At 39.1% G+C, this 25,847-nt stretch overlaps 1 protein-coding gene across 14 annotated transcripts in view; it reads left to right on the top strand.

Moving 5' to 3' along the window:
- ENOX2 (ecto-NOX disulfide-thiol exchanger 2) overlaps positions 1-22,148 on the top strand; it is a 291,324-nt gene extending 269,176 nt beyond the window's left edge. For all 14 annotated transcript variants that reach the window (XM_037016941.2, XM_037016937.2, XM_037016938.2 and 11 more), the window contains 5 exons: positions 8,234-8,415; positions 10,567-10,674; positions 14,894-15,002; positions 17,638-17,723; positions 20,616-22,148. In XM_037016941.2, coding sequence (XP_036872836.1) covers positions 8,234-8,415; positions 10,567-10,674; positions 14,894-15,002; positions 17,638-17,723; positions 20,616-20,747 — 617 coding nt within the window. In that variant the 3' untranslated portion in view covers positions 20,748-22,148. The remainder of the gene's footprint in view (positions 1-8,233; positions 8,416-10,566; positions 10,675-14,893; positions 15,003-17,637; positions 17,724-20,615) is intronic.
- The last annotated feature ends 3,699 nt before the right edge of the window (positions 22,149-25,847 follow it).

Genomic DNA, 25,847 nt, shown 5'->3' with positions numbered 1-25,847 from the left:
TAATAGGACTAACAGGATTCAGGAATCTGCATTTTTATCAGGCATCCTAAATTATATTGATGCTGGTAGTCCAGAAAGCACATTTGGAAAACATTGACTTACACTAATTCTTCATTGTTTAGCCAAAATGTTCTTTTCTCCTGGTATCCAATCTCCTTCCTTCTCGCCACTCACCTCCCATTATTCTCATTTTAGAAGTGTGATCAATTTATTAACAAGCACTATGATTCTATAAGCTGATAGAAATAAAGATGTAATATATGTCAATCTACATTAAATATAAGCAATACCACTTAGTGCTAACCTGGAAGGTATGGATTAGAATGCAGCAAGAGCAAGAGATATTAGTGTGGGCCAGAGTAGTTGCAATGACAATTGATCAGGGCCTTGAACAATGAACAGGTTTGGAGAGGAGGGAAATTAAAGCGGCTTGATGTGGAGGCAGGAAAGGAGAAAGGCAGAGCTCAAAGAGGGAAGTAAAGATGATGTGTAGAGAGGGATAAAAGATTGAGTGGGCAAGATAGATCCAGATTATGGGGGACCATGAGGGCCATGCTTAGACTTAGCATAGCAGGCAATATGGCACAATAAGCATGTCTCAGCCATGGCACTAGTGTGATGGAGGCAACATGATTATGTATTTAGGAAATAATTTTGGATTAAAAGAGGCCAAGCAGAGGCTTTTAAAGGAATTTAGATATGAAATGATAAAGGTTGGAACTAAAGTGAAGACATCAGGAACTGAGAAAAAATGGCAGAAAAGGAGGCAACAGAGAGTATAAATTAAGGATGCTAGGAGTCATTTTAGAAGAATAACTAAAGTCTGGTGGCAGATTGATTATAGATGATGAAGAAAAGGAAAGAACCCAGAATGAGTTTAGGTTTTCTAGTCTGGGAGACTGGAGGTTTTGTGCTTTTATTAGTTCACTAAGGCTGCTGAAATATAATACCACAAACTGAATGGCATAACAGAAATGTATTGTCTCACAGTTCTGTAGGTTAGAAGTCTGAGATCAAGGTGTCAGCAGGTTGGTTCCTTCTGAGGGCTCTCCTAGCTTCTGGCAGTTTCCTGGCAACCTTTGGCATTCCTTGCCTTGTAGATGCATCACCCCAATCTCTGCCTTCATATTTGCAGGATATTCTCCCTGTGTACATGTCTGTCCCTGTGTCCAAATTTCCCTTTTCTATAAGGACACTAGTCATATAGGTCAATAAGCCCACCCTAACTATCTCATTTTAATTTGATTAACTCTGTAAAAATCCTATTTCCAAATAAGGTTACATTCTGAAGACTTCAACATACCTTTTTTTGGGGGGTAGGAGGGACAAATTCAGTAGAATTGACATAAGTGGACTGCTTGATGGGACTGATTTGCAGAATATGAGATCAGTTTCATACAGTAGGTAGTTAGAAAATAGATATAAAAGATTTGTATTCATATCAGGGTTGAAGAAAGTAGAAGGACTAGAAGATGGTAGTACAGAGGTGCTGGCTGAAGCCCAGAGAATGTGAATTAATGAGTGTGAAAGATAAGTGATAGAAAGAAGAGCAGAGGGCTGAGTATAAAACTTCGGTGGCTACCCACAGTAAGGGAGAAGGAAAGAAAGATGAGTTTGCAGAGGAGTTAGACAATGAGCAGTCTGAGAGGCTGGAAGAAAACTAGAAAAGCATTGGATTATAGAACCCACAAGAAGAATTTATAGAAGTAGGAATAATCAACATTATCAGATATTATAAAGAAGAGAGGAATTGAGGACAGTGTTGAGCAAGAACTACTTTAGTAGAGAGATAATGGTGGAGGCCAGAACATACGACATTGAGGAGAGAAAGTGGGCAAAGACCACTGGTCAAGAAGTTGGGTACTGAGCAGAAGCAGATACAGGCATCATAAATAATGACTAGAATTGGTAACAAAGTTAAGTTGTTTTTTGTTTGATAGAAGGTAAGGAGGCCATAGAGAACATGAGGTGGAAGATGCTTGAGAATGAAAGAGTAGTTATGGATAATAAGAGAAGTGGAATCATGGAGAAGAATGGGAAGTGATCCAGATTCAATTGGAGCTTGCTTTAGACAGGGAAGAAACCTCTTCCTCTGGGACAACACAAGTGAAGCTAAAAATATATATGCAGGCCATGCTTCTCCACATAGCAAGAGATTCATCAACCACTGATTAGAGAAATGATTTGGAAATGAGACTGTGAGGAGAGAGGAGCATATCTGGAATAAATTCTCTGGACAGTATGGAAGGAAGAAGTCAGTGAGAGGTGAGAGACCCATCAGCAAGGATCAGCGTGAGTCTGTTTTGGCCAAGAACTGCCCAGCTCTGCAACTTCCTGTTAAGAGTCCTCCGTAGCCCACGATAAGGAGCAGAGAAAGTTGAGTCAAGTGACCATGAGTCAGAGATTGGCATGGTAAGCCTGCCCACAGGTGTTCAGAAGGTGAAGGAATACAGGGTATTGAGGAGTTTGCAGTGGACTTTGTTTAGCCAGAAAGCAATTAATGGCCTGGATGAATCTGGCCACTCTAAGAGATTAAAGGTCCCATCAAGGAAAGATAGCAGAGTTTCAGGGTGATGAGACACATTGAGATAACTAATGGATGAAGATTCTGTGTTTGGAAGGGTAATTTAGAGAGTCAGAGGAGAAACAATGAGGTCCAAGGTAAACCCACGCCGGCAGAAGCCTGACCTGAATGATGACCTGCCCAAGCAAAGAAAGCAAGGCACAATAAGGTCAGGGAATTCACTTGAAATTTTGCTTGAGCTGGCTTGCAACCTTTCCCAATGGGTCATGCTCATATCATCTCCCTTCCTTTCTTCCTACTCTTTGTTGTTTTTGGCTTTTTCTCTTTGTGAATCACTCCAGCTCAAACTTTTCTATGAACCTTGAGAAGAATGTTGCACATTTTTCCTTCTAAAACATGGTGACATTTTTTGCGTATCTTGTAATGTGGCTTTGTATGGGTGGCCGACTCCCTGACTTTACTAGCACTAAAATATTTTTGTTTTCTCTTAACTGTTGGAGAAACCTAGGCATTAATTTCTGAATGGCACAAAATCTTTTTAGATCTTTTGTTATAGAAAAACATGTCTGGGATTTTGCTCTGAGCAGCTCCTCTAAAAGGAGGCGTTCATAGCTGTCTTCATATTTTCATATTGCCATGATGAACTGGCAGCCTTCTGATCTGAGGAGCAATCCCCATAAAGAGAAGCATTTTTCCCACATTGGAAATAGTCAAAAAAGGAGAAGTTGTGAGCTAATGATGGCAGGATATGAATAAATTCATTGTACTACGCTCTTTAGTATCAGAACTGATGGATTCACCTACTCGACATATTATTAAAAGGTAATATTAAACTTTTCAATGTTCTGGCAATGTACAAAGAACTCCAACTTCAGAAATGGACCCAATTATTAAGTCCGTGAAAGTAAAGACTTGGTGTCCTCATTAAAATGACAAAAACCCTCATTTCAGAGAGTAGGAAATACAGTTTGTTAGTAAGGTCCCCTAGTAGCATTATAGGAGATCACAGTTTCTTTTGCTTAGTGACAGGTCCAAACTGAGGAGATTATTCTCTGCTCCCACTTAGCTGCAGGAATCCATCTCTGCTCATCAGCGTGTCCTTTACCCCAGGAGGGAAGCAGTCTCTCCTCCTCATTTTCTCAGAGGGAAAATATTTTCATACTTAAACTGAAGAATATGCCTCTAACCTCTCTCCTAGATCTCTGCCCTTTTCTCTTCTGTGTTTCTCCAGATGACTTGTAGGAAATGAGCATAATTAGTAGCCTTCAGTTAATAGAAGAAGCAAAAAGAGGAAGATGAAATATCTCTATTTCATATTGAGCCATGTGGCTTGCCAGAGGACAGACATGCAAACTAAAGCAGAAATAAATAACTGTCCATCTGTATCTGTAGGAGTCACTTGATTTACCCAGTAATCTCTGTGCTACTCAGCTAACTCAAGATCAAGATGCTATCCTTGGTACTGACCCAGCAAGCAAATCAAATATTTCCTCCCCTACTTGGTAAATAGTTAATGTCCCTTTTCCATACAGTTGCTCATATCTGTTCATCTTCACTTTTAGCATCTCCTTTGGTGTTGTGATTGTTAGGAGCACTGCCTGTCCGATGACAGATATCCCAGCCGCAGGAAAATACAGCAAGGATAGATACTATGTGGAGTGCTGGGAATCCAAGTCTTTGTATAATAACTTTATACAAAATCTGTGTAATTACAACAAAAATTAAAATCAGTAATAAAATCTAACACATGTCATGTCAAAGATCTTTTGAAATTTTTTTAAAACTAAAATGCAAGGTTTAAAACTACTACATGATGATAATTACATGGCCATCCACAGAAAACAAATGTGGACACTGAGAACATGTCTGAACACTACTAGAATATTTCTCACCAGACCCTGCATATTATATTGCCACTCTCTGTTTTGGATAGGCAATCAGATCACTTCAGCCTGCATCAGTACGTGATTGTTTTAGAAAACCCTCAGGTTCAGGACATTGAATTAAACCCGTGCCTCCTTAGAGGCAGCTTCCTTTTAGGAATAGGGAATACTTTCACCCTTGGAATATGGTTTTCTTCTATATATTTAATCTTTGTAAAGCACAACTTCTTTCCATTATGTAAAGGATGAATCTTGTCTTTGAAATCCCTTTAGAAAACTCTTATTCCACCATTTATAGCTAATAAGCTCAAAGATTTGATTTCCATTACTTTCTCCTGCCCAAAGCCCTCCCCATAGGTAGCTGAAAAAATTCACACCGTTGTCAAATTGCCTTTTTAAATTATTATACATTTAATATACATATTTGCAATTTTTATCCATTTTGATAATGTCTTTTTTTCTGGGCTTTAATACTCTGTTAGGAATCAAGAAAAGTTTCCATTAATGTGGAGTGTAAACAATAGAGAATAATAGAATCTCACTTTTTACCATAATTATAAGCCTGGACATGGAAGGTACTCAATAAATATTTGTTGAATGAATGAAAATCCTCTGCTTAAATATTTTGGAAAAGTATGATTTTTGACCTTGAGAAACATGCTACAACTATAATTAATTAAATTTAACCTAGATTTTTCCCATGAGTCTTAGTTTTTTTAATTAATAAACTTTAATTTTGAGAGCAGTTTTAGGCTCATAACAAAATAGAACAGGAAGTAAATGGAGTTTTCAAATAATCCCTGTCCCCCTAACATGCACATCTTCCCCCACTATTGACATCCTGTACCAGATGGGTATATTTGTTACAAGTGATGAGTACATCATTATAACCCAAAGTCCGTAGTCTGCATTAGAGTTCCCCCTTGGTATTGTATATTCTATGGGTTTGGACATATGTTTAAAATACACATATCCACCATTATAGTACATACAAAATAGTTTCACTGTTCTAAAGATCCAATTTGCTCTTCCTGTTCATCCTGCCCTCCTCTCTAACCCCTGGCAACCACTCATCTTTTTGCTGACTTCAGAGTTTTGCCTTTTCCAGAATGTCATATAGTTGGAATCATACAGTGTGTAGCCTTTTCAGATTGGCTCCTTTCACTTAGTAATATATATCCTCTAGGTCTTTTCATGGCTTGAAAGCTCATTTCTTTTTAGCACTGAGTAATATTCCATTGTCTGTATATACTAGTTTGTTTATGCATTCACCTACTAAAGAATATGGCTGGTATTTCCAAGTTTTAACACTTATGACTAAAGCTGCTAAAAAATCCATGTGCATGTTTTTGTGGGAACAAAAGTTTTCAGTCTACTTGGGTAAATTCCAAGTAGCATGGTTGCTGGATTGTATGATAAGAGTATGTTTAGTTTTATAAGAAACCGTCAAAGTGTCTTCAAAGTGTGTTCCACTGGCACTGAAGGAGAGTTCCTGTTTGCTCCACATCCTTGCCAGCACTTGATGTAGTCATTGTTCTGACATATGATGATGCCTGCTTGTCACTGGTGTATCTTTGGTGAGGTCTCCAGGTCTAATTTTTTTTATACTTACCCTGTCCATGTACTGTGAACTGCTTGGATCCCTGGTTTGGTATCTGACATTAATTTGGGGAAATTGTCAGTTGTTATTGCTTCACACATTGCTTCTGCTCCTTTTTCTCTTTCTTCCCCTTCTGATAGTCTCATTACGTGTATGTTACATCTTTTGTAGTTATTCCACAGTTCTTGGATATTCTGTTTGTTTTTTTTAGTCCTTTGTCTCTTCGCTTTTCAGTTTAGACAGTTTCTGTTGTCATATCCTCAAGTTCAGAGATTGTTTCCACAGCCATGGCCAGCCTATTAATAAGCCCATCAAAAGCATTTTCCATTTAGTTACTGTGTTTTTTATCTCTAGCATTTCTATTTGATTCTTTCTTAGCATTTGCATCTCTCTGCTTACATTATCCATCTGTTTTTGCATGTTATCTACTTTTTCCATTAAAATCCTGAGCATACTAACCATGTTGTTTTAAGTGCCTGGTGTGATAATTCTAGCATTCCTGCCATATCTGCCTCTTGTTCTGGTCTCTTTTCAGTCTCTTCAAACTATGTTTTTTTATCTTTTAGTTTGCCTTGTACTTGTTGAAATCTTGATATGGTGTAGTAGATTAAAGGAACTCCAGTAAATAGGACTTTAGTGTTGTGGCAGTAAGGTGTTGGGGAAGCAGAGACATTTTTTAGTCTTGTGATTAGGTCTCCGTCTTTCAGCGAGCCAATGCCTGTGCGCTGTGGTCTTCACCGATGTTTCTCAGATTTTTCTCCCCTCCCCCCCAGGTGAAACAGGATGGCCGGGGGAGCTGTATTTGATATTTCCCCTTCTCCAGGTCAGTTTTGCTCCGATAATACCATAGCAGATTAGGATCTGGTAAAACAGTTTCTTTTGAAGACAGATCTTGTAAGAAGAACAGAATGCTCTGGTGTATTTCAAAATGTTTTTCACCTCCCACTCATGAAAGCACAAAGGGATTTTTCCCCAGTATTCACTGTAAGGACCTGGTTGAGCTTCTGAAGATAACTCACTTAAGTTTAAGGTCCCTCTGGACTTTCTAACTCACAGACTTGTCTACACTGAACCTCCAGCAATTCACCAATTGCAGTTTCAATTTTCCTACCTTGGCACTGGTTCCTGTGGAGGCTTCTGGTCTGTTAAGTTGTGATTCTCTGTATTCATCTGTTTCTCCAGCTTTGGAGAGGTGGCAGCAGTTTGCCCTGTTACCTCAGTTCTCTGATGGAAAGTTGTTGTTTTTTTCAGTTCATTCAGCTTTTTACTTGTTGTTAGGATGGAGTGGTGATTTCTAAGCTCCTTACATGTGAGACCAGAAACCAGAAGTCTTGTGTCTTAATTTTTACGCTTGCTTTTTCTCCGTAGGACCACTCAAGGCTACATTTCTTTAGAACAACTGTCAGCAAAATTATTGTGTGGGCAGTCGGCATTTCAAAACAATGAGCTCCACATTTATTTTTACAGGACTCTTCTCATTTGCTGTATTTCAAATAAAAGTAACCAATGTTGCCTTGCCATAGTTATATTGGGGTGAGGAATACAGAACAAGATGAAGACTTTGATGTGCTAGAATTCTGTGTTCATTTGCAAAAATGGGTCTGTGCTTTTGTGTCTATCTCTTGCTGCCATGGCCCACTAAGACATAAGTTTCTCAAGAGCCTTTTTATATATGTCAATTAAAAACACCAAGTTTTCCAAATCTTACCATTTGCAACAACATGGATGGAGCTAGGAAGTATTATGCTCAGTGAAATAAGCCAGGTGGAGAAAGACAAGCACCAAATGATTTCACTCATTTGTGGAGTGTAACAACAAAGCAAAACTGAAGGAGCAAAACAGCAGCAGACTCACAGACTCCAAGAAGGGACTAGCGGTTACCAGAGGGAAGGAGTTGGGGAGGGTGGATGGGGAGGGAAGGAGAAGGGGATTAAAGGGCATTATGATCAGCACACATAATATAGGGGGGGTATGGGGAAGGCAGTACAGCACGAAGACAAGTAGTGACTCTATAGCATCTTACTATGTTGATGGACAGTGACTGCAATGGGGTGTGGGGGGGGGGGACTTAATAATATGGGTGAATGTTGTAACCACAATGTTGCTCATGTAAAACCTTCATAAGATTATATATCAATGATACCTTAATAAAAAAAAACACCAAGTTTTCATGGTGAACCACAAATGAACCTAGATACATTGTTTTCTACTCTGATGATTGTTTAGCCTTAGTATCACAGGCAGAAGCACTGAAGGAAGAAAATGACAGCCTCCGTTGGCAGCTCGATGCCTATCGGAATGAGGTAGAACTGCTCAAGCAAGAACAAGGCAAAGCCCACAGAGAAGATGACCCAAACAAGGAACAGCAGCTGAAACTCCTGCAACAAGCCTTGCAAGGAATGCAACAGGTAAAGGCATTTTGGTTTTCTGGGCTTTATGGAAGGATAGCATCACTTTCTCACCTGTTAAAAGGGCCCCTCCAAGCAAATAGAATACCCAACCTCTTATTCTTCTTGACTTTCTGTTCTCTGTTGTCACTGAAGGAGGAATTATGTGTTGTGATTGATGAAATATTCTGCTTAATACAGAGATAGCAATATCACCAGTTTTCAAAGAATGATCCTTCAATAAAAAATACTTAACAGTAAAACTACACTGAACATAATCTAATCTTCTCTTTATGCTTCAGGAGGTACTCTGGGATCTGCGCAGGGCCTCTGGGTCCTTATGAAGAACCTCAATTACTTAGATATGAAAAAGTGTTGGTGAATAAGTATCCATTTGATAGAATGCTGAACAAATAATACTGCCTTTTAAAAGGAATTGCAGGAGTCCTCCCCTTGATTTGCGTGGATGCAGGGGTGTCATGGATTTTTAAGTATCAATGCTTTGAGCACATAATATCAATTTGCCTTTACTTTGTTTTGTTTTCACAGTCATTTATGTAAGTGAGTTTACCTGCATATTATTCTAAGTGTAAAATGTAAAGTAAATAAGTGCATCCAACTGTAATTGCATTCAAATACAACATTGTGTAATGGATGCTCTATATCTAGATGTTTTATATAACCATCACCACAGTAAGCCTACAATTTAAAAGACATCAACATCTGTTCTCACTATAGTAAAGAAGTAGTACTTCTGAATGAGGGTACTATCCTCTTCTGTCTCACCAAACTCCCAGCCATTTCCCTTACAACTTAAATTGTGCAGTAATATTTTAATTGTATGTTGTGGAATTATCTAGGGCAGAGCTTAATGCCGGTTGGAAATCACAAATGGTGAACAGGGAGTCTCTTCTGGCCCTAAGAGCTCCATGGTCCTATTACTTCTGCTACCATTGTCTTCCTGTATGACAAACAATATCACATTAATATTTCACCTTTCCTATTAGCAAAATGTGTAATGTAATCCTTTCCTTCCCTTTACTGTCACCATGGAGTTTAATTTGAACATGTAAATTACATCAGAGATCTTTCCACCAAAATATGCATCTCCTCAGCTAGACTTCAAAGAATTTTGACAATGTGCAATGTACTGTATCTTTCAGCCCTTCCAATGGTCTTTTGCAAGCCTCTGAAAACCAAGACTTTGGAAATATTTTCTCGTCGTTTTCCCCTCTTACCTTGATTTTGAAACAGTTCCACATAAGGACAGTTCTGCTGCTTAAATGCAATTTTAAAATGATGAACTTTTTTTTTCTTTTCATCACTTCAAAGACCTCAGTGAGACAATTAGGTGTCTACCTGATGAAAAATTAATTTCACTCATTTTGATTACATTTTATTGGGAAATAGCCTTGTAAACAATGTTAAATTTTTCCCCATTTCATACCAAAAACATATATATACTCTAATATAGTGGCTTAGAACATGGACTGTGGGGTTGACCCAGCCTAGGTTTAAAGCCCAGCTCACCACTTACTATCTGAATGATGTTAGGAAAACCACTAAACCTCTTTAAGCTTCAGGATTATGTATCATGGGATTATTCTGAGGTTTAAATGAGATCATGCATGTGAAACCCTTTGCACAATACTTGGTGTATGTATGTTATATGCTAAATAAATATTATTTGTTGTAATCATTAAGAATGGTGGATACAATTCCTTGCCTACTGATATAGAAACTAACATTTGTGAAATTTGGATTATTTTCTGAATTTCTAACAGTAATTGAACTTGGCTTGAAAAATGGCTATTTGCAAGAATACTTTATAACATTAAGTTCACTTCTATGCAGCAATCAAGATACTGTCCACACAGCATTAATTGCACCCTACTATTACCACTGGCTGGAATAGGAAGGTTAAGTGATTAGGTCAGTTAGTTCCTCAGACTCTTTCTAAAATATTAACAAACCCAAAGGAAGTTCTTGAGAGCCAGATAAAATAACTTTAAATGAAAAGTTATTGATTTTCCCTTTCGTATCTTCACATGGAGAAATGATTGTGTGTTTTGGGGGAAAGTGAGGCAGGCCCGCCTAATATCTAACTTCTGCCAGGGATTTTAAATGAAGTGTGGCTCCTTGAGGCTTGATTGTCTTTGGTCTTTCTTGTAGCATCTACTCAAAGTTCAAGAGGAATACAAAAGGAAAGAAGCTGAACTTGAAAAAATCAAAGATGACAAGTTACAGGTGGAAAAAATGTTGGAAAATCTTAAAGAAAAGGTACGTGAGTCCTGAGTGAACCTTTTCCCTCTTCCTTTCCCCCTTTTCAATGACAGTGAAAATGCCCTGGAAGTTACTGCAATAGGAATCAATTTGCAATGTTTGGCTAACTGGGGATTTAAAGTCCTATTTCCAGGGTAATTATTGAATCAAGGGCTCTGCTTTTAGGTGAGTCCTTGACATTTCTGAGGGTTCTGGAGAATGCACTTTTCTTTTTATTTACTTATTTTATTTTATTTTTATTGAAGTATGGTTGATACACAGTATTATATTAGTTTCAAGTACACAGTGATTCAACAGTTACACACATTATTAAATCTCACCCCCACTAGTGCAGTTACCATCTATCAACATAGAAAGATATTATTACAGAATCATTAACTATATTCTCCATGCTGTACCATCATCCCTGTGACCAACATATATTATGACTGAGATTTTGTGCCTCTTTACCCCCTTACCCACCCAAACCCCTCCCCCGTGGTAACTTCTCAGTGTCTATGAGTCTACTAATGTTTTGTTCATTTTCATTTTGTTTTTGTTTTGTTTTTAATCCCACATGTAAGTGAAGTCATGTATTTGTTTTTCTCTGCCTGGTCATTTCACTTAGTATGATACCCTCTAGGTCCATCCATGTTGTTGCAAATGGTAGGATTTCTTTGTTTTTTTATGGCTGAATAATATTCCATTGCTTATATGTACCACATCTTCTTTATCCATTCATCTATCAATGGATACTTTGGTTGTTTCCGTATCTTGGCTATTGTAAATAATGTGGCAATAAACATAGGAATGCATGTATCTTTTCAAATCAGAGATTTTGTGTTCTTTGGGTAAATTCCAAGAGTGGAGTAACTGGATTGCATTGTATTTCTATTTTTAGTTTTTTTTTGCGGAACTGCTATACTGCTTTCCATGGTGGCTTCACCAATTTACATTCCCAGAAACAGTGTTAAGAGAGTTCCCATTTCTCCACATCCTCACCAACACTTGTTATTTCTTATCTTTTGGATAGTAGCCATTCTAACTGGTGTGAGGTGATATCTCATTGTGGTTTTGATTTGTATTTCCTTGGTGATTAGAGTGTACTTTTCAATGAATACAAAGTCAGTCCATTCCTAAAATTCTTCAGTCTTCCCTTTGGAGAAGACCAGGGTGTACACCACATCCCAACTTCCTTGTCAAGCAAATAGCAACATGGAAAACTTATGTGGCACAGAGTACCTAGCATTTCATTAAAGGAAGAAACAAGTGCAAGAAGAATATGACATTGCTTAGCAAACACTCCGTCTAGTATAATAATGAGTGGCTGCAGGTTAAGTAGCCAAAACCAAAAGGGAGAAAACCTTGGAAAGCAAACAGACACAATATTCTAAAGCTAGATAATAGCAACAGGGAAGGCAAGATGGGACTTTGCCTAGTGAGCACCTGCAACAATAAGAACCACCAGTGAGGTGCTGTTAGAGAGTCTGCTAGCATCTGAATGGATTGATGTATCACATCCACGAATGGGGTGCCCAGTCTGTTTAAGGTGTGTAAAGTCTATTATTGATGGTGTCTCCTTGTCATACCTCTATAATCTCCTTTATGCCTGAACATTCAAGTTACCCTCTGAAAAGAGAAGCCATTTGACTGCGTGATTTTAATGTCTCAGAAGGAAGAGAAGATTATGAGCTTAGACCAAAAGCCAGAAATCAACAATAGTACAGATCCACAAGACCTCATGCTCTTTATCTTCTGTGCTCAGCTCAGGAAGATGCAATGCATATAGGCCCTGGGTGTGTTTGCCAGCATCGTGACTTCCCCCAGAGTGCCATTAAGAACTGGCAACCTTGGTGTAGTTGAAACAAATGATTCAAAGTGTTTTCTTCCGGAGGCCATTTGCAATATGCTTTTAATTCTTCCACCTCATAAAGCCAGCTCACTTTCCAGTTTTGTGGGTACTATTAAATAAACGAGCATGATCCCCCAGAAATTCATTTATCAAGCATTTAATTGAAAAGTGCCAAAGCTGCTCTATTGAGCAGGACTTTCCTCATACTGTCAGAGCTTCTAAAATGTCCCAGAGCTACATAGCTACATAGCTCTGTTTTACTTCTTGCATAAAATGTAGTGTTTAGCCAGAAGACTATACATAGATGTGGGATTGTGCTAATGACATTCTGCTTAGAATCACTCTTTTGGATTGACATCACAAATTAACTTAAGGGCATTTTTAGTGCTTTAGCGTAAGTAGCTCTCTGCTTTGTAAAGCATTCCGTTTAAAGACCCAAGTGGTAAAATGGCATAGAAACTTGCCATATTGTGCATGAGCCTAAGTGGTTCCCATTCCAAAACTGAACATGCCAGGAATTGGTAGCTAAGGAGGACAAGGAAAGATATCCAACCGATAATCAGGAAAATATGAGTCAAAATATGTTTTTCCTGTTTTTTTTAAGCAAAGATTCTTTCAGAGAAAAGTCATGACAGTTCATTGCAAACTAATCTTCTCTGGGAAGCTGCTTTGTAACCACATATTTCAACCTGCCACAATTAGGTTAGAAAGCAAAGTACCATGACATTAGACTGCAAAAATAATTTCAGATTGAAAAGAAAGCAGTAAGTTTTGGTAAGGAAGGATCTTTTTTGTTTTTGTTTGAGTTTCTTGTCAGTGTTTTGCACTACAACAATGCCACTCATGTCTGCCTTACTGCAGGAAGAACTAGTCGTTGAATCTGTTAGCAACATTCAAGGTGACAAGCATCCCTTCTATAAACCTTCTAATTTTTTAAATGCCAGCTATAATAGAATTGAAGTCAGGTTTCAGTAAGATGACATTTCTATTCAAGATGGCTAAAACTTCTCAGGATGTCTTTACATCTTAAATCACACCAATCCGTTGAACTCACACACTTAAGAAATGGCTTCTGGATCATTTAATGTTTTAAGGGGGTTAAAAACAAATGTACAGCCTGTGGCTTAGAAGTGAGCCAAGTGTAAATCAAACTTGGCATGATGGTTACTGCCTGGATTGGATTTTAAAGGCCAAAGATTGAGTAGGTCATCAAGAAAGGTTTCCCTTCTGACTACAGCCAGGGAGCCTGTAAATCCACAAAACAACATGTCTTGCAGCTTAGACCATTCATTTCGTTCGGGGCAGCATCCTGGAAGCTTTGAAGACACCTTAAAAAAAACACCCCGAGGGAAACCTGTTCCTGCTGAGGGCTTTAGGAAGGGAAGAAGGGACAAAGCATCTGAGTCAGCCGCTGTCTGTGCCCCGCCCCCCAGACCATGAGCATTTCCCTAGTGCTTTCTTTTACAATAGCAGTGAGACTGAGGCAGTATTTCTTTTATTCCTCTTCTGAAGGCTCTTCCTTCACATTTATAATACAGATAAGGTGTTCTCAGTACTCAAAAAAGAGAAAAAACGACCCACGGAAGGTTTGGAGGTACTTTTCAGTTTGATTGCTGGTCATGGATTTCACCTGAGTGTCTCTTACGAAACATATCTGCTATGTTCAGAATGAAAAACCTTAACAACAAAGAAGGCCCCTGAGTAAGGATAGTTTTGGTCATGGTCATTTCTTGCTGGAGAGTCAGGACTATCCTATAATGTCCTTATCAGAAAGAAGAGAGATAATGTCCTTATCAGAAAGAAGAGTTATAGGCAATACACAGAAGCTCTAATTTTTAGTTCAAAAGCCACCTGTGAGTGGATTGGCTACACAGTAGTTCTCCATTCAGAGATGGGACTTACCTTTAGTAGAGGGTAGACGTAAAATATAAAAGAATGGTCCTTTTAACAGTGAATGGCTTGGAATAAAATCCAGGCTCTACCACTTCCTGGCAATGTGAACTTCAGCAATTTACCTGATTTATCTGAGCCTCACTTTCCTCATCTGTAGAATGGAGATAATATATACCTAACAGTGCCTGGCATCTAGTAGACAGTAAATGTTGGGTCTGGTTCCCCAGATTACATTTATAGAGTTAAAAATGATGAAGGCAAAAAAACCTGGTGAATGTCTAAATTTTTCTGTGTTTTGAAGCCATATAAAACAGTTTTGGATTATCTGTGAGGCTTTTGCATAAATTCATGCTATTTTCCCTCCGATTCAATAATCAAAATTGGACAGTACTGCTTTTAGGTACTGTATTAAGAAGTTCCCTGTTGTGTAATTGAAACTAAGTCTGCTACCAAATGAGGTGAACTGACCCAGGAAGCGTATTATTCCCACAGGAAAGCTGTGCTTCTAGACTGTGTGCATCGAGCGAGGATAGTGACTACCCTCTTGAGAAGACCCTGAACAGCAGTCCAATCAAATCGGAACGTGAAGCACTGCTAGTGGGTAAGGAAGTTAGTACACACATACAATGTATAGAGTACCGTGGAGGGGGAAGTGTTGACCTAAAATAAATAAGCACATGCCAAGCACTTGTAAAGCATGACAGTGCAAGGACCCAGAGTTCGGAAGACGACAGGGTGAGAGCAAGTACAGACTTCAACAATATGGCAACAGCAGCTGCTGCCAGCCCCCTTTAAGCTCCTTGTGGCCACTGCCACGTCACATTTGTCAGTATAAGCAGTATGCTGAGAGGGGGTCTGCTGAAGAAACCCCTTGTAGGGTTTTTTAATCTCTATATAAGGATAACTGAGCCATCTCACGCCCACTCAAGGGAGAGCACAGACACTGTTTAGCAGAGAGCTTTTCCAGATGAGCTTCTGGAGGAAGCATGTGCCTCTGTTAAGTTTTTTCAGGTTACTGGCAGGTGACTGAGGAGGTTGTCTGTGGCGTGTTGCACAGTGGTGGGCTCTGATGAGATAAATGCTATAATTGCTCTTCTTATATAAAATTTCACTCAGAGAGGCAAGAGAGCATAAGTGGTTAAGAAATCTGACAGATCTGGCTTTCTGTCCAGACCCTGCCATTTCCATCCTACCAGTTCCTCCATCTGCAAAATGGACATAATAATACTACCTATCTCAAAAGGTAGACTGCAGATATTAAGCACAATTCATCTGCATCACTTAGTATAGTGCTCAGCCCATAGAAAGCCCTCAGAAAATGAGAGCCATTTTGCACTTACAGTGCTTTTCCACTATTCATAAATGCTTGTTGACTTTATATTCCATTTGGAGAGCAGAAGCAGGCAGATTGAGTTCCTAAAATACTCAGTCACTGAAAAGGGGCTGATCTTGGGCCTCAGCACATAATCCCAGCTGCCTTCTAGGAAGCTGAGCCACACTGTAGCCTCGCCTCAATCTCAAAAGTTCTGCACACTGATTGGCTTCTGCATATTTTTCAGACATATCTGCCTCCTCTGGTAATGGATATTGTAATCAGATTTAACACTTTGATATGTTAATAAAGATGCACAGGGGGATCTGCCATTGAGTCTTCAAGAAAAGTGACAACTTATTTCCATTTTCCAACTCAAAAGTTCTTTAACAAATTGGCATGGCAACAGGGAGACCTGTCAGAGAAGAGCTGGGTATAGGAGGAAGCCTCTATAAATGGATAGTTCCAGAAACAAAGATTCTTAAGATAAATGTTTCTTGTTTGGGTTTTTAAAGAAAGTCGTCTTGGGCTGACAGAGAGAAACAAAAATGGTTTTTAAATTGGTTCTTTGGGTGTGAACCCACAAAAACTGCTTTGTCTTTTGAAATGTATGGAGTTATTTCCTGACATTTGACAGCCTTTGTTGGCCATAGAATCTAGAATTCCTTTGAATATGGATGGTCTTCTTCAGAATTTAAGTTTCCTGGCTTGGGTCAGTGTATAGAAACTCAATCTATCTAGACATTTAAGAATAAAGTAGTGTTATAATAGCATCCATTTTGAATAGATTCTGAACCCTACCATGAGTTACTTGTGGATCCCTGAACTCACCCCCTTGCCGTCTAATAGTTGGAGGATTTTCACAAAGAACTGATTTGAACTTCGAGCTCCAACTTAAATTTGTTATATTTGTAGTTGTTTAAGGGGATAGACAGGTTGTAGTTTATAAACCAAATCAAACTTAGCTTTTATTTCCTGGCACTTTCAGCAAACTCATTTCTGGATCAATTTGATATACCTTAAAAGAGGTGAGTTTGAAAAATTTAAAGAAAGAAATAGTAAACTTTTGAGCAATTTATATTCTACCTGTTGCCAAAGAAAGAAATATTAAAATAATTAACCTAATGGACAGAACTATAAAGGCAGTCTGTATAGCTGCCAGTTACCCCAGAGTTACGCTGAGTAGGAATCATGCACGTTTCTGGAGGCTGGAAACTGCTATAAGCATTCTGTTACTTGAAAAGATTCAGGGCTCTGAGCTTAAACAAAATGCTAGTAACCACTTAAGTGAATGAAATGTTGGACTTTTCTTTACAGAGCTACTCACAGAATAAAACCCAAATATAATCAGCAGACTCTCTTGTGAGAAGCATGAGGTTAATCAGGCAAAGTACATGATGTGCACTTTTGCCATAACAGCAGGGCATTATTAACACATAAGAGTCTAAAGTCCAATTCGAAGACTGTGCAGAGGAACTGCAAAAACCCAGCACAATCTGAATTTATTGTAAAATTCTAAATCTGTTGTGAAATGTAGAACAAATGGTCTTTAGTCATCATGAATGACGGATGTGTCGCCCCATATGCCAGCTTTTCTACACGTGACATAGTGTAGTGAGAGGCAGAATGTGCAGTGGATAAGGACAGCTATCTGGGTTCAAATACCTGCTCTGCCACATATCTGTGACCTCAGATAAGCTGCTCGAAGTTTCTGTGCTTGGTGTCTCCTCATCTGTGAAATGGGGATGGTATACCTACCTCACAGGTTGTTGTAAAGATTGAAGGAGCAAAATATCTGTAAACTTAGAATAGTGCCCAGCACATAGTATGTCATACATAAGAGTTAGCTCTTGCTATATACTATCATGTGGCATCTCAAAAAATATAATGCTCAAGTGTAACCCCCATGGTATTGTCTCTATAGGGATTATCTCCACATTCCTTCATGTCCACCCATTTGGAGCAAGCATTGAATACATCTGTTCCTACTTGCACCGTCTAGATAATAAGGTATGTGGGGGCCTGAAATGGGCTTGCAAGGGGATGTAGGGTTCTTTGTGAACAGGTCGCCGTACTCTCCTCAAACATAAATAAGTCATTAGTAATCACTCTAAGGAAAGGTCCTTCACCTATTCTCTTGCTGTGAATCAGTGTAGAGCTTCTCACTTGCAAATAGGGTGGCCTTCTTTTCCCATTTGCCTGGGACTGATGGGTTTCCTGGGGACTGGGACTTCAATACTAAAAGCAGGGAAGTCCTGGGTAAACCTGCGTGAGTTGGCCACCCTATTTCCAAGACACATCTTAGAAAAGTTTTCCTCCTTCCTCTTAATTTACATATAAGCCACAAATTAACCGATATTTCTCACCAACCAAACTTTTGTCGTGGGCCTTTAGCCATTAGCAAATGTTCATTTTCAAAACTGGAAGTCTTACTCCAACTACACCCTCCCCCAACCGACCATCACCATCACCATCACCACTGCCATTATCTGCACTGAAACAGTCAAGTCAGGAGCAAAAGAAAAGATGGAACAATAAGTCTGTTACACAGATTGAGTATTTTGTCGTGGCTCCTGTCATGGGCCCCTTCCTTCCCTGGGTGCTCTCCTGCAGGGGGACTCACAAAGCCTCAGGAGCGAGGGTAAATGCTAGTTCCCTAAAACGTCAAGGATGCCTCATCGTGGCAGAAGGAGACTCTTTGACCCTTCATAATAAATAAACTCATGATAGATTTCTTTAGAAGCAGCATTCAGGGAAACCTGCTCGTGGATTATACTCACTGTTTCACAGAATCTGGGCCTTTTGAGAAGTGCCATTGGTAAGCAGATTCTGGGTAGTTGGATGCCCAACATGTTTAACCATTTAAGCGTATGTCCTCCTAACAGAGGCACTGGCCCACCTGGGAATCCAGCTGTGGTGATAGGTCCTGCTCATGGCACTTGTTTTAGTTATTACTAGAACTCCCCCTTGTTTATCTCTGGGAAGTGATGCTATTCAGCTATTAAAGAACCCATTTGGCAGTGAAGCAGGGCGTGGAATGTGAGCACTAGCATCAAGCAGTCAGTTGAAGTGGTATGAAATTGAACTATGTCAGTAAAAATAATCTGGTTCTTTTTTTAAATTTCAAAAATAATGCATACATATTATCTTAAAAATGTAAGCAATATAGAAATATAGTAAAGGGAAAGGCAAAGTTACCCACAATCTTACACCTCAAGGAAAACTATTATTAATAGTTTGGCATTAATTTTAGACCCTTTCCTATACAGTCGCTGCACCTATATTTTCTGTATATATCTCCAAACGTCATATATTTATGGTGTCTTAAAAGGAGTATTCAACACTTATGATACTCTGCAATGTGCTTCTTTCACTTAACTGGGTACAATCTACGGCTAGCACTGGGGACAAAGCCTCATCTCCTTTCTGGTCTAGGCCTAGCTCCTCCTGAGTGGCTTCCTGACAGAGTAGTGCCAGGGTCTCCCAAATGGAGCCTGAAGTGGAACCAGAGCTGGAGAGTCCTTCCCTCCAGCTTTCAGAATATTCAGTGTAGCAGAGACTCAGGGTTTCTTTTTATTTTTAATTTTTTATTGACGTATTGCTGATATACAATCTTATATTGGTTTCAAATATACAACACAGTGGTTCAACAGTTACCCATGTTATTAAACCCTCCTCCCACTAGTTCAGTTACTATCTGTCAACATAGGAAGATGTTATAGAATCATTGGCTATATTCTCCATGCTGTACTACTATCCCTGTAATTAACTTATATTATGATTGAGAATTTTTGTGCCCCTTTATCTCCCTTTCCCTCCCCGCCCAACCACCCAACCGCTCCCCGTGGTAACTACCAGTCACTTCTCAGTGTCTATGAGTCTGCGGCTGTTTTGTTCCTTCTGTTTTGCTTTGTTTTTAGATTCCACAAATAAGTGAAATTGTTGGGTATTTGTCTTTCTCCACCTGGATTATTTCACTGAGCATAATACCCTCGGGGTGTCTTCAAAGATCACCTAAGTGCTCTTCCGTCAAGCCCTAGTGCCCAGGTTCACAGTAAGGCAGGTTGCTACTAATGTAGTGACTGCCTGAAACAAGCCCTAAAGGGGTCCACAGATTTGTTTTTGTTTTTATATTGATGTGTATGCATGTGAGAAGTGAGAAGAGGGAGACAAAGCACAGAAGGAGAAGAAATATAAAGCATTCTCTATCCCTGTCACTGTTCCTTTGCAAACTAATGCTTGTGTGAAGAATTCTGCTCTGCTTCCCTTTTCTCCCAAAAGCCTTTGCAGCTTCAGTAGGTATGCACTAACCACCAGCACTGATCAGCCATCAGTCAGCTGGCTACAAACCCAAGCTCTCCACACGACTGACACCAGCTCTTTCCAATAGAAAGCTCAGTGACAATCTCAAAAACATTACGCTAACTGAAAGAAACAAGTCCCAAAAGATTTTAAATTGTTTGATTAGACATATATGAAATTTCCAGAAAATGCAAAACCACAGTGAAAAAAAGTCCAAATCAGGGATTGGGAGTGACGATTGACTGCAAAGGGGCTGGAGTTGTACAATTGAATAAATTTACTAACACTCATGGAACTATACACATAAAACAGGCGAGTTTATTGTATGTAAATTATATCTAAATATCGCAGTAATGAAATACATAAAAAAAGAAAGCTCAGTGGACTCTGTCTGATAGTCACCGAAGGGGAAGGCTTCCTTCTGAAAGCTACTCAACCAACACATACACTTGCACAAGGAGCACGAGGAGGTCAACCCCACCCCCACTACACTCACACTCGAAAACAGCAGCATTCCAAAGAAGTAGGCAACATTGGGGGGAAAAGCCAGACCAGGAAGGTGAACTGATTTTGAATAGAACTGTCCTCTGTGTCCCACAGATCTGCACCAGTGACGTGGAATGTCTCATGAGCAGACTCCAGCACACCTTCAAGCAGGAAATGACTGGAGTTGGAGCCAGTCTGGAGAAGAGATGGAAATTCTGTGGCTTTGAAGGCTTGAAATTGACCTGAATTCCTTTACCTAACAACCTGGGATCCTGAAAATAAATGTGTGTTGGACAAGCTTAAAAAGTGATTTGTATTCTCAATGGTTTTCAAGTGGAAATTGCTTTAAATTTGTCAGTTCATTCCTCGAATATCTTTTCAGTTAAAATAAGGATCCTAGAGCAGCTCCTCAAGCTATAGGCCCAAAAAAGAAATTGACTCAAACCTCAAGTGCTGTAACTTTTCCTTTCCTGTCAATTGGTTGTCTCTTTTTTATTGGTAGTATTGAAAAAGGCCTGAGGCTAAAGAGTATTTGGGGTATTTTCTGTGTCTGTATTACTGTTGTAGAATTTGGTATTTTTTTAAACATTGTTAATTGAAATGTTTTGATGATTTGTATGTGATTTGTGTTTCAAAACTTCTCTTCACATTAATGTTGCTCCTGGTGAGAGAAATGAAAGGAGCACCAAGTACTCCATACTGAAATCGTGTTTCCAATCCCCAGAAGGCCAGTAAATGAATAACACATCAGCGTCTTCTAGAAGGTGCTTGACCGGGTTTAAAAGACAAAGCATGGTTTGTGGCTTTTGCAAATTACTGTGAACCAAAAGTTGACAAATTTTCCAAAGTTATTTTCTCTAATATATCAGATGAAAGGTTTATTTCAGGATTTTTGAAAAATATTGGTGTATTCACAGAAAGCAAGTGTCCAGTGTGACTGGTATGTGTACACGCTATTCAGCATCACCTTGTAAATAGTATGCTTTTAAAGGAGGGCATGTTTAGTTTTCTGTGAATCAAAACACATGTGTGCATATGTGTGCCTACTCACACACATGCACACACATTAGCAGAAGGGATTTGTTTTAATATGCTTTCCTCTCTGGCCTTCTTACAAAATCTGTTGGTCCCTTTTCTTCTGCTGTCAGTGTGCTGAATTGCAAACCATGTACTGCTGTAAGTAACTGTTTACTTCATCTGAATGTTTGCAAAGAGTTGATAGAAGTTAATAGAGAAGTCCTGGTAATGAATAAATGGGCCAGGGTGTGTGAGGCTTCCTGCAAATAGGTCATCCCCACCCAGAATGCTGATTGCCAGGGGCACCTCCAGTTATATGGTGTCCATCAGCACATACAGTGGCAGAGGTACGTGGACCAGTTAGGATGTACCTGGTTGATGGAAAAGAAAAGGGAAGAATGAGCATTGGGGGGCTAATATCCTGAGGCAGAGATGATCCTTTCTTCTGTGGTGTTGGTGGTGCTTTAACAGCACAAGCATGCCCTTCCTGGAGTCTTGATTCAAAATAAGAGAATGTAATAAGTAAGTAAAGCCAATGAAGAGTATTTCAGGAAAATACTTTGTAAACGAGATGTCAGTAGTGTTCAAAGTTGTATTTTTAAAACATAAATATTCCTTTTTTATACCTCAGTTTGGTGTTCTGTTTTGAATTACATGCTGTCTAACTAATCCTTAAGTAAACCATCTCACTTTCTTCCTTTGAGTTCCAGGATGTGGGAAGAAGATGCTAACCTTCTGCCTTGGCAAGTAGAAATAGGGTTCCATGGCAGCCCATTCATGCTGAAAGCTGGCTTCCCCCTTAAACACCCCTCTGTGACACCAGCAGGAAGCCAGGGTTATTTTTAACACCAGTTCCCTCACTGGAGCATCGCTGTCATCAGTGCTACAAAAGGTTCTGATTCATCAGTCTCCAGGGTCCTGGAATGCCTTATTTTGATTTATCTTTGAAACCAGGGAAATTTACCACTTACCAATTATTTCTTATTTTAAGTAAAATAAAATGACATTTTAAAGCAGCAAGTGCCACACCCAGGTCCCTTGCTCTCCTTCACTTAATACTGTGCTACAAATGGTCTCTTCCCATTATTCCTACCAATTTAGTCCAGGCATATTCCTCCCAGCCTGCTTGCCTGTATGCTAGCTGTGATGGGTAAGTTTGTGTGTCAAGTGGGCTAGGCTACAGGGCCCAGTTGCCTGCTGAAACTCCAGTCTAGATGTTGCCATGAAGGTATTTTTGAGGTACTATTAACATTTAAACTAGTAAATGTTGAGTTAGATTACCCTCCATAATGTGGGTGGACCTCACACAATTTATTTGAAAGCATTAAGAGAAAAGACTGAAGTCCTCTGAGAAGAAAGGAATTGCGCCTCCAGACAGCCTGCAGACTCAAGACTGCAGCACTAACACCTACCAGAGTTTGCAGATTGCTAGCCAGTCCTACAAAGTTCACAATCACATATATGTTTCTTTGGAGAATCCTAATACAGAGTTCAGAGTGGTTACAATTTGTAAACTGTGTTTGCATTATATTACATAATCAAATTCCAGCACATACCACCTCTCACAATCCTTTCTATTCACCGTAGAAATCTGTTAATGAAGCTGTTTTGCATTACAAATGCTCAGTGCTATTCATTGTTCTGTTGTCCTTCCTGAATTTTGAAATATTACTGTTTTGTTATTTTTAAGAGATACAGTAGTAAGCTTTTCCAGATAATAATGAAGAGAAGCATACTTTTATTTTACAAATGGTTGTTTCATCTTCCTTCCTAGTCCTGTGACATCTCCAGTCCTGATTTTTTAATATTTCCAAGTTGCTTGTTAAATGTTCATGAAAATGAAAAAGTTAGTTTTCAGAGCAAGTCAGACACTTGTCTATGTTCAAGTTATATAAAGTTTTGTTTTTAATTGGGCCTCAAAATGTATGCTTTTCACATAATGCAGAATAAGCTGTATTATAACTTGAAAACACAGCATAGATGTACAAGACCTTTTGATTTACCCAGTAGAACTAGGCAAGCCCTTGGGATTCTTACCTGTCATGAACAGTCTGTCAAATGGACCTGGATTCAACTTTTCACCACAATTGTTACCATCTACTAAGCACCTATTATGCTATTGTGCTGCCGAAAAATCACTTTCTTCCTGTGCCTGCATGTCTTTAGGCAAGTTACATGGGCAAAATGAGAGCTTCAATTTTCTTATAGGTAAAATTAAGGAGAAATATTTCCTATCTCAGAGTGGTGATAAAGAATCAACAAGTAGTGTCTGTAAATTGCTCATCTAGTGCCTGACCCTTAGCAAGTTCACAATAAAAAGTTAGGATTAGGATTAAGATTCAGCCAAAAGTAATTATAAGTCATGACCTTACCCTCATTTTAAGAAAAATGTTCTTGTGTTCACACCTTGAAATGTGGCGCTACATCATACTATTGGGTCTCAAGAAAAGAAACTCAGCTGTTCAGACATTTATTCCAAACATTTACTCAGTCCCAGGCACTCTGCCAGCATTACGGTATACAAATCATATGGCTGGTCCTTGTCCCTAAGGAACCTGAAGGGTAGGCTTTAACACACTGAGCTTAAATCCTTTACCTTTTTAGCCAAGACTATAAAGGCTCAGCATGAAAATATTCAGTGTTGACTAGTCGTGAATAGTGTGGATAAAGCTCACTCTTAAGACCTGAACTGTTACTCTGTGTCCCCACCCCGCCCCCCTCCAGCCCCAGAGTGTAAATTCCATGAGTTAAATGAGGTCCTCATTTGTCTTGTTCACTGCCACATCCCCAAAACCTGGTGCATTGTAGGTGCTCAGTAAACTTTAGTTAAATGAATATTTATGTAGCACTCTATACAAGTACATTAATAGGTACTAACAATAAAAGCTCACATTATTAGTGATGATTCTTTTTTACCAGTAAATATATATATGTATATGCATAGAGAGAAAGAGATTTATCCATTTTTACTATAACTGAAAAGTAGATTGTATTATCCTTTCAACTGACATTTTGAGATATAAAGTAACTTCTTTAAGTTTCTAAGAGGCAGAGATGAGATTTGAATCCTGGTCTGCCCAACTGCAAACAAACTTTTCTACTGCTCCAATATTTTATTTAAATTTCGTATCAATATAATTGGTATGTTTTATTATAAAGCCCACATTGTTCATTCACATACCGTTATAGAGCACCTGATATGTACAACTCTTGGTCCTAGAAATTCAAAAGAGAACAAAATATGACCTCTTCCCTCAAGAGTTTACACTCTGGTGGGGATACCTGCTAAATGACACAGTCATGTACAAGGTGCTGCAGGAGGGACGTGGAAGGCTTCACAAACGTCAGGAAGCTTGAAGTATAGTAAGAGAAGAAAACAGGCTCAGAAAGGTTAAATTACTGGCCCAAGGTACATGGCTAGTGTGGGGCAAAGCCCAGCATTTGAACCCAAATCTGCCTGTCTTCCACTTACACTCTTTCTGTTATACCATGGTGCCCAAGGTGACTTTCTAACACTGTCACTTAACCTCTCTGAGCCTTTGTTTTTTTGTTTATGAAGTGGACATCTAAGTACACTTCCCTCAGAGGATCTTTTATGAGGCTTTGCTCAATATAAAATGCCCAGTACTAACTATACCTGGCAAAATAAGTGTTCAATAACTAGCCAGAACTATTATTCAACCAATAGTCATATTAACAGTGTTCTGATGACACCAGAGGTACATTTCCAGTATTGGGTAATACTACAGGGTAACTTAAAAAAAAGAATGAGACCTACTGGCTCAGAGAAATTCAGATTTTACTGACCAATGCCCCCACCAGAGGTAAGTAATGCCTGGCCCAAGCCTAACTTAGGGAAAACATTTCCTTCTGCTTCCTTATAATACAGTCTCCATTATCCTTCCCGTTTCAGCCTTCCCATCACAGGACAAACAAAATGCTATGAACAAGAAGGCCAGAGGGGCCTTACCTTCTCTCCCATATCCCAAGATCCGTAACATCATTCCATTCTTTCAGTTTGGCAGGAAATTTTGAAGATCTCATCTTGCCTCAATTTTCTATCTGGATGAGAGGTCTCAAAGGCATACTGAAGCAGTTACTTAGGCAAGAGATGGAAGGAAAAGGAATTGATAACACATAAGAGCATTCAAAGCTCAAGTATAGAGCCTTATGGAGATGATCTCAGATCTTGGGTGGAAACTGGAATGCAGGACACATTAACGAGTGTTCTTACTAACCGCAATCGCTCCAAGTCTGTTTGCATATTAGACTACACTAAAATTAATAGACCTTTGGGACACCAGACCTCTACAAACCTAACTCATTAAT

This window comes from Manis javanica, chromosome X (genome assembly GCF_040802235.1).
Source record: "Manis javanica isolate MJ-LG chromosome X, MJ_LKY, whole genome shotgun sequence".
Taxonomy (NCBI): Eukaryota; Metazoa; Chordata; class Mammalia; order Pholidota; family Manidae; genus Manis; species Manis javanica.
The sequence above is the reverse complement of the archived record's forward strand: the minus strand, read 5'-3'. Positions and strand labels throughout refer to the sequence as shown.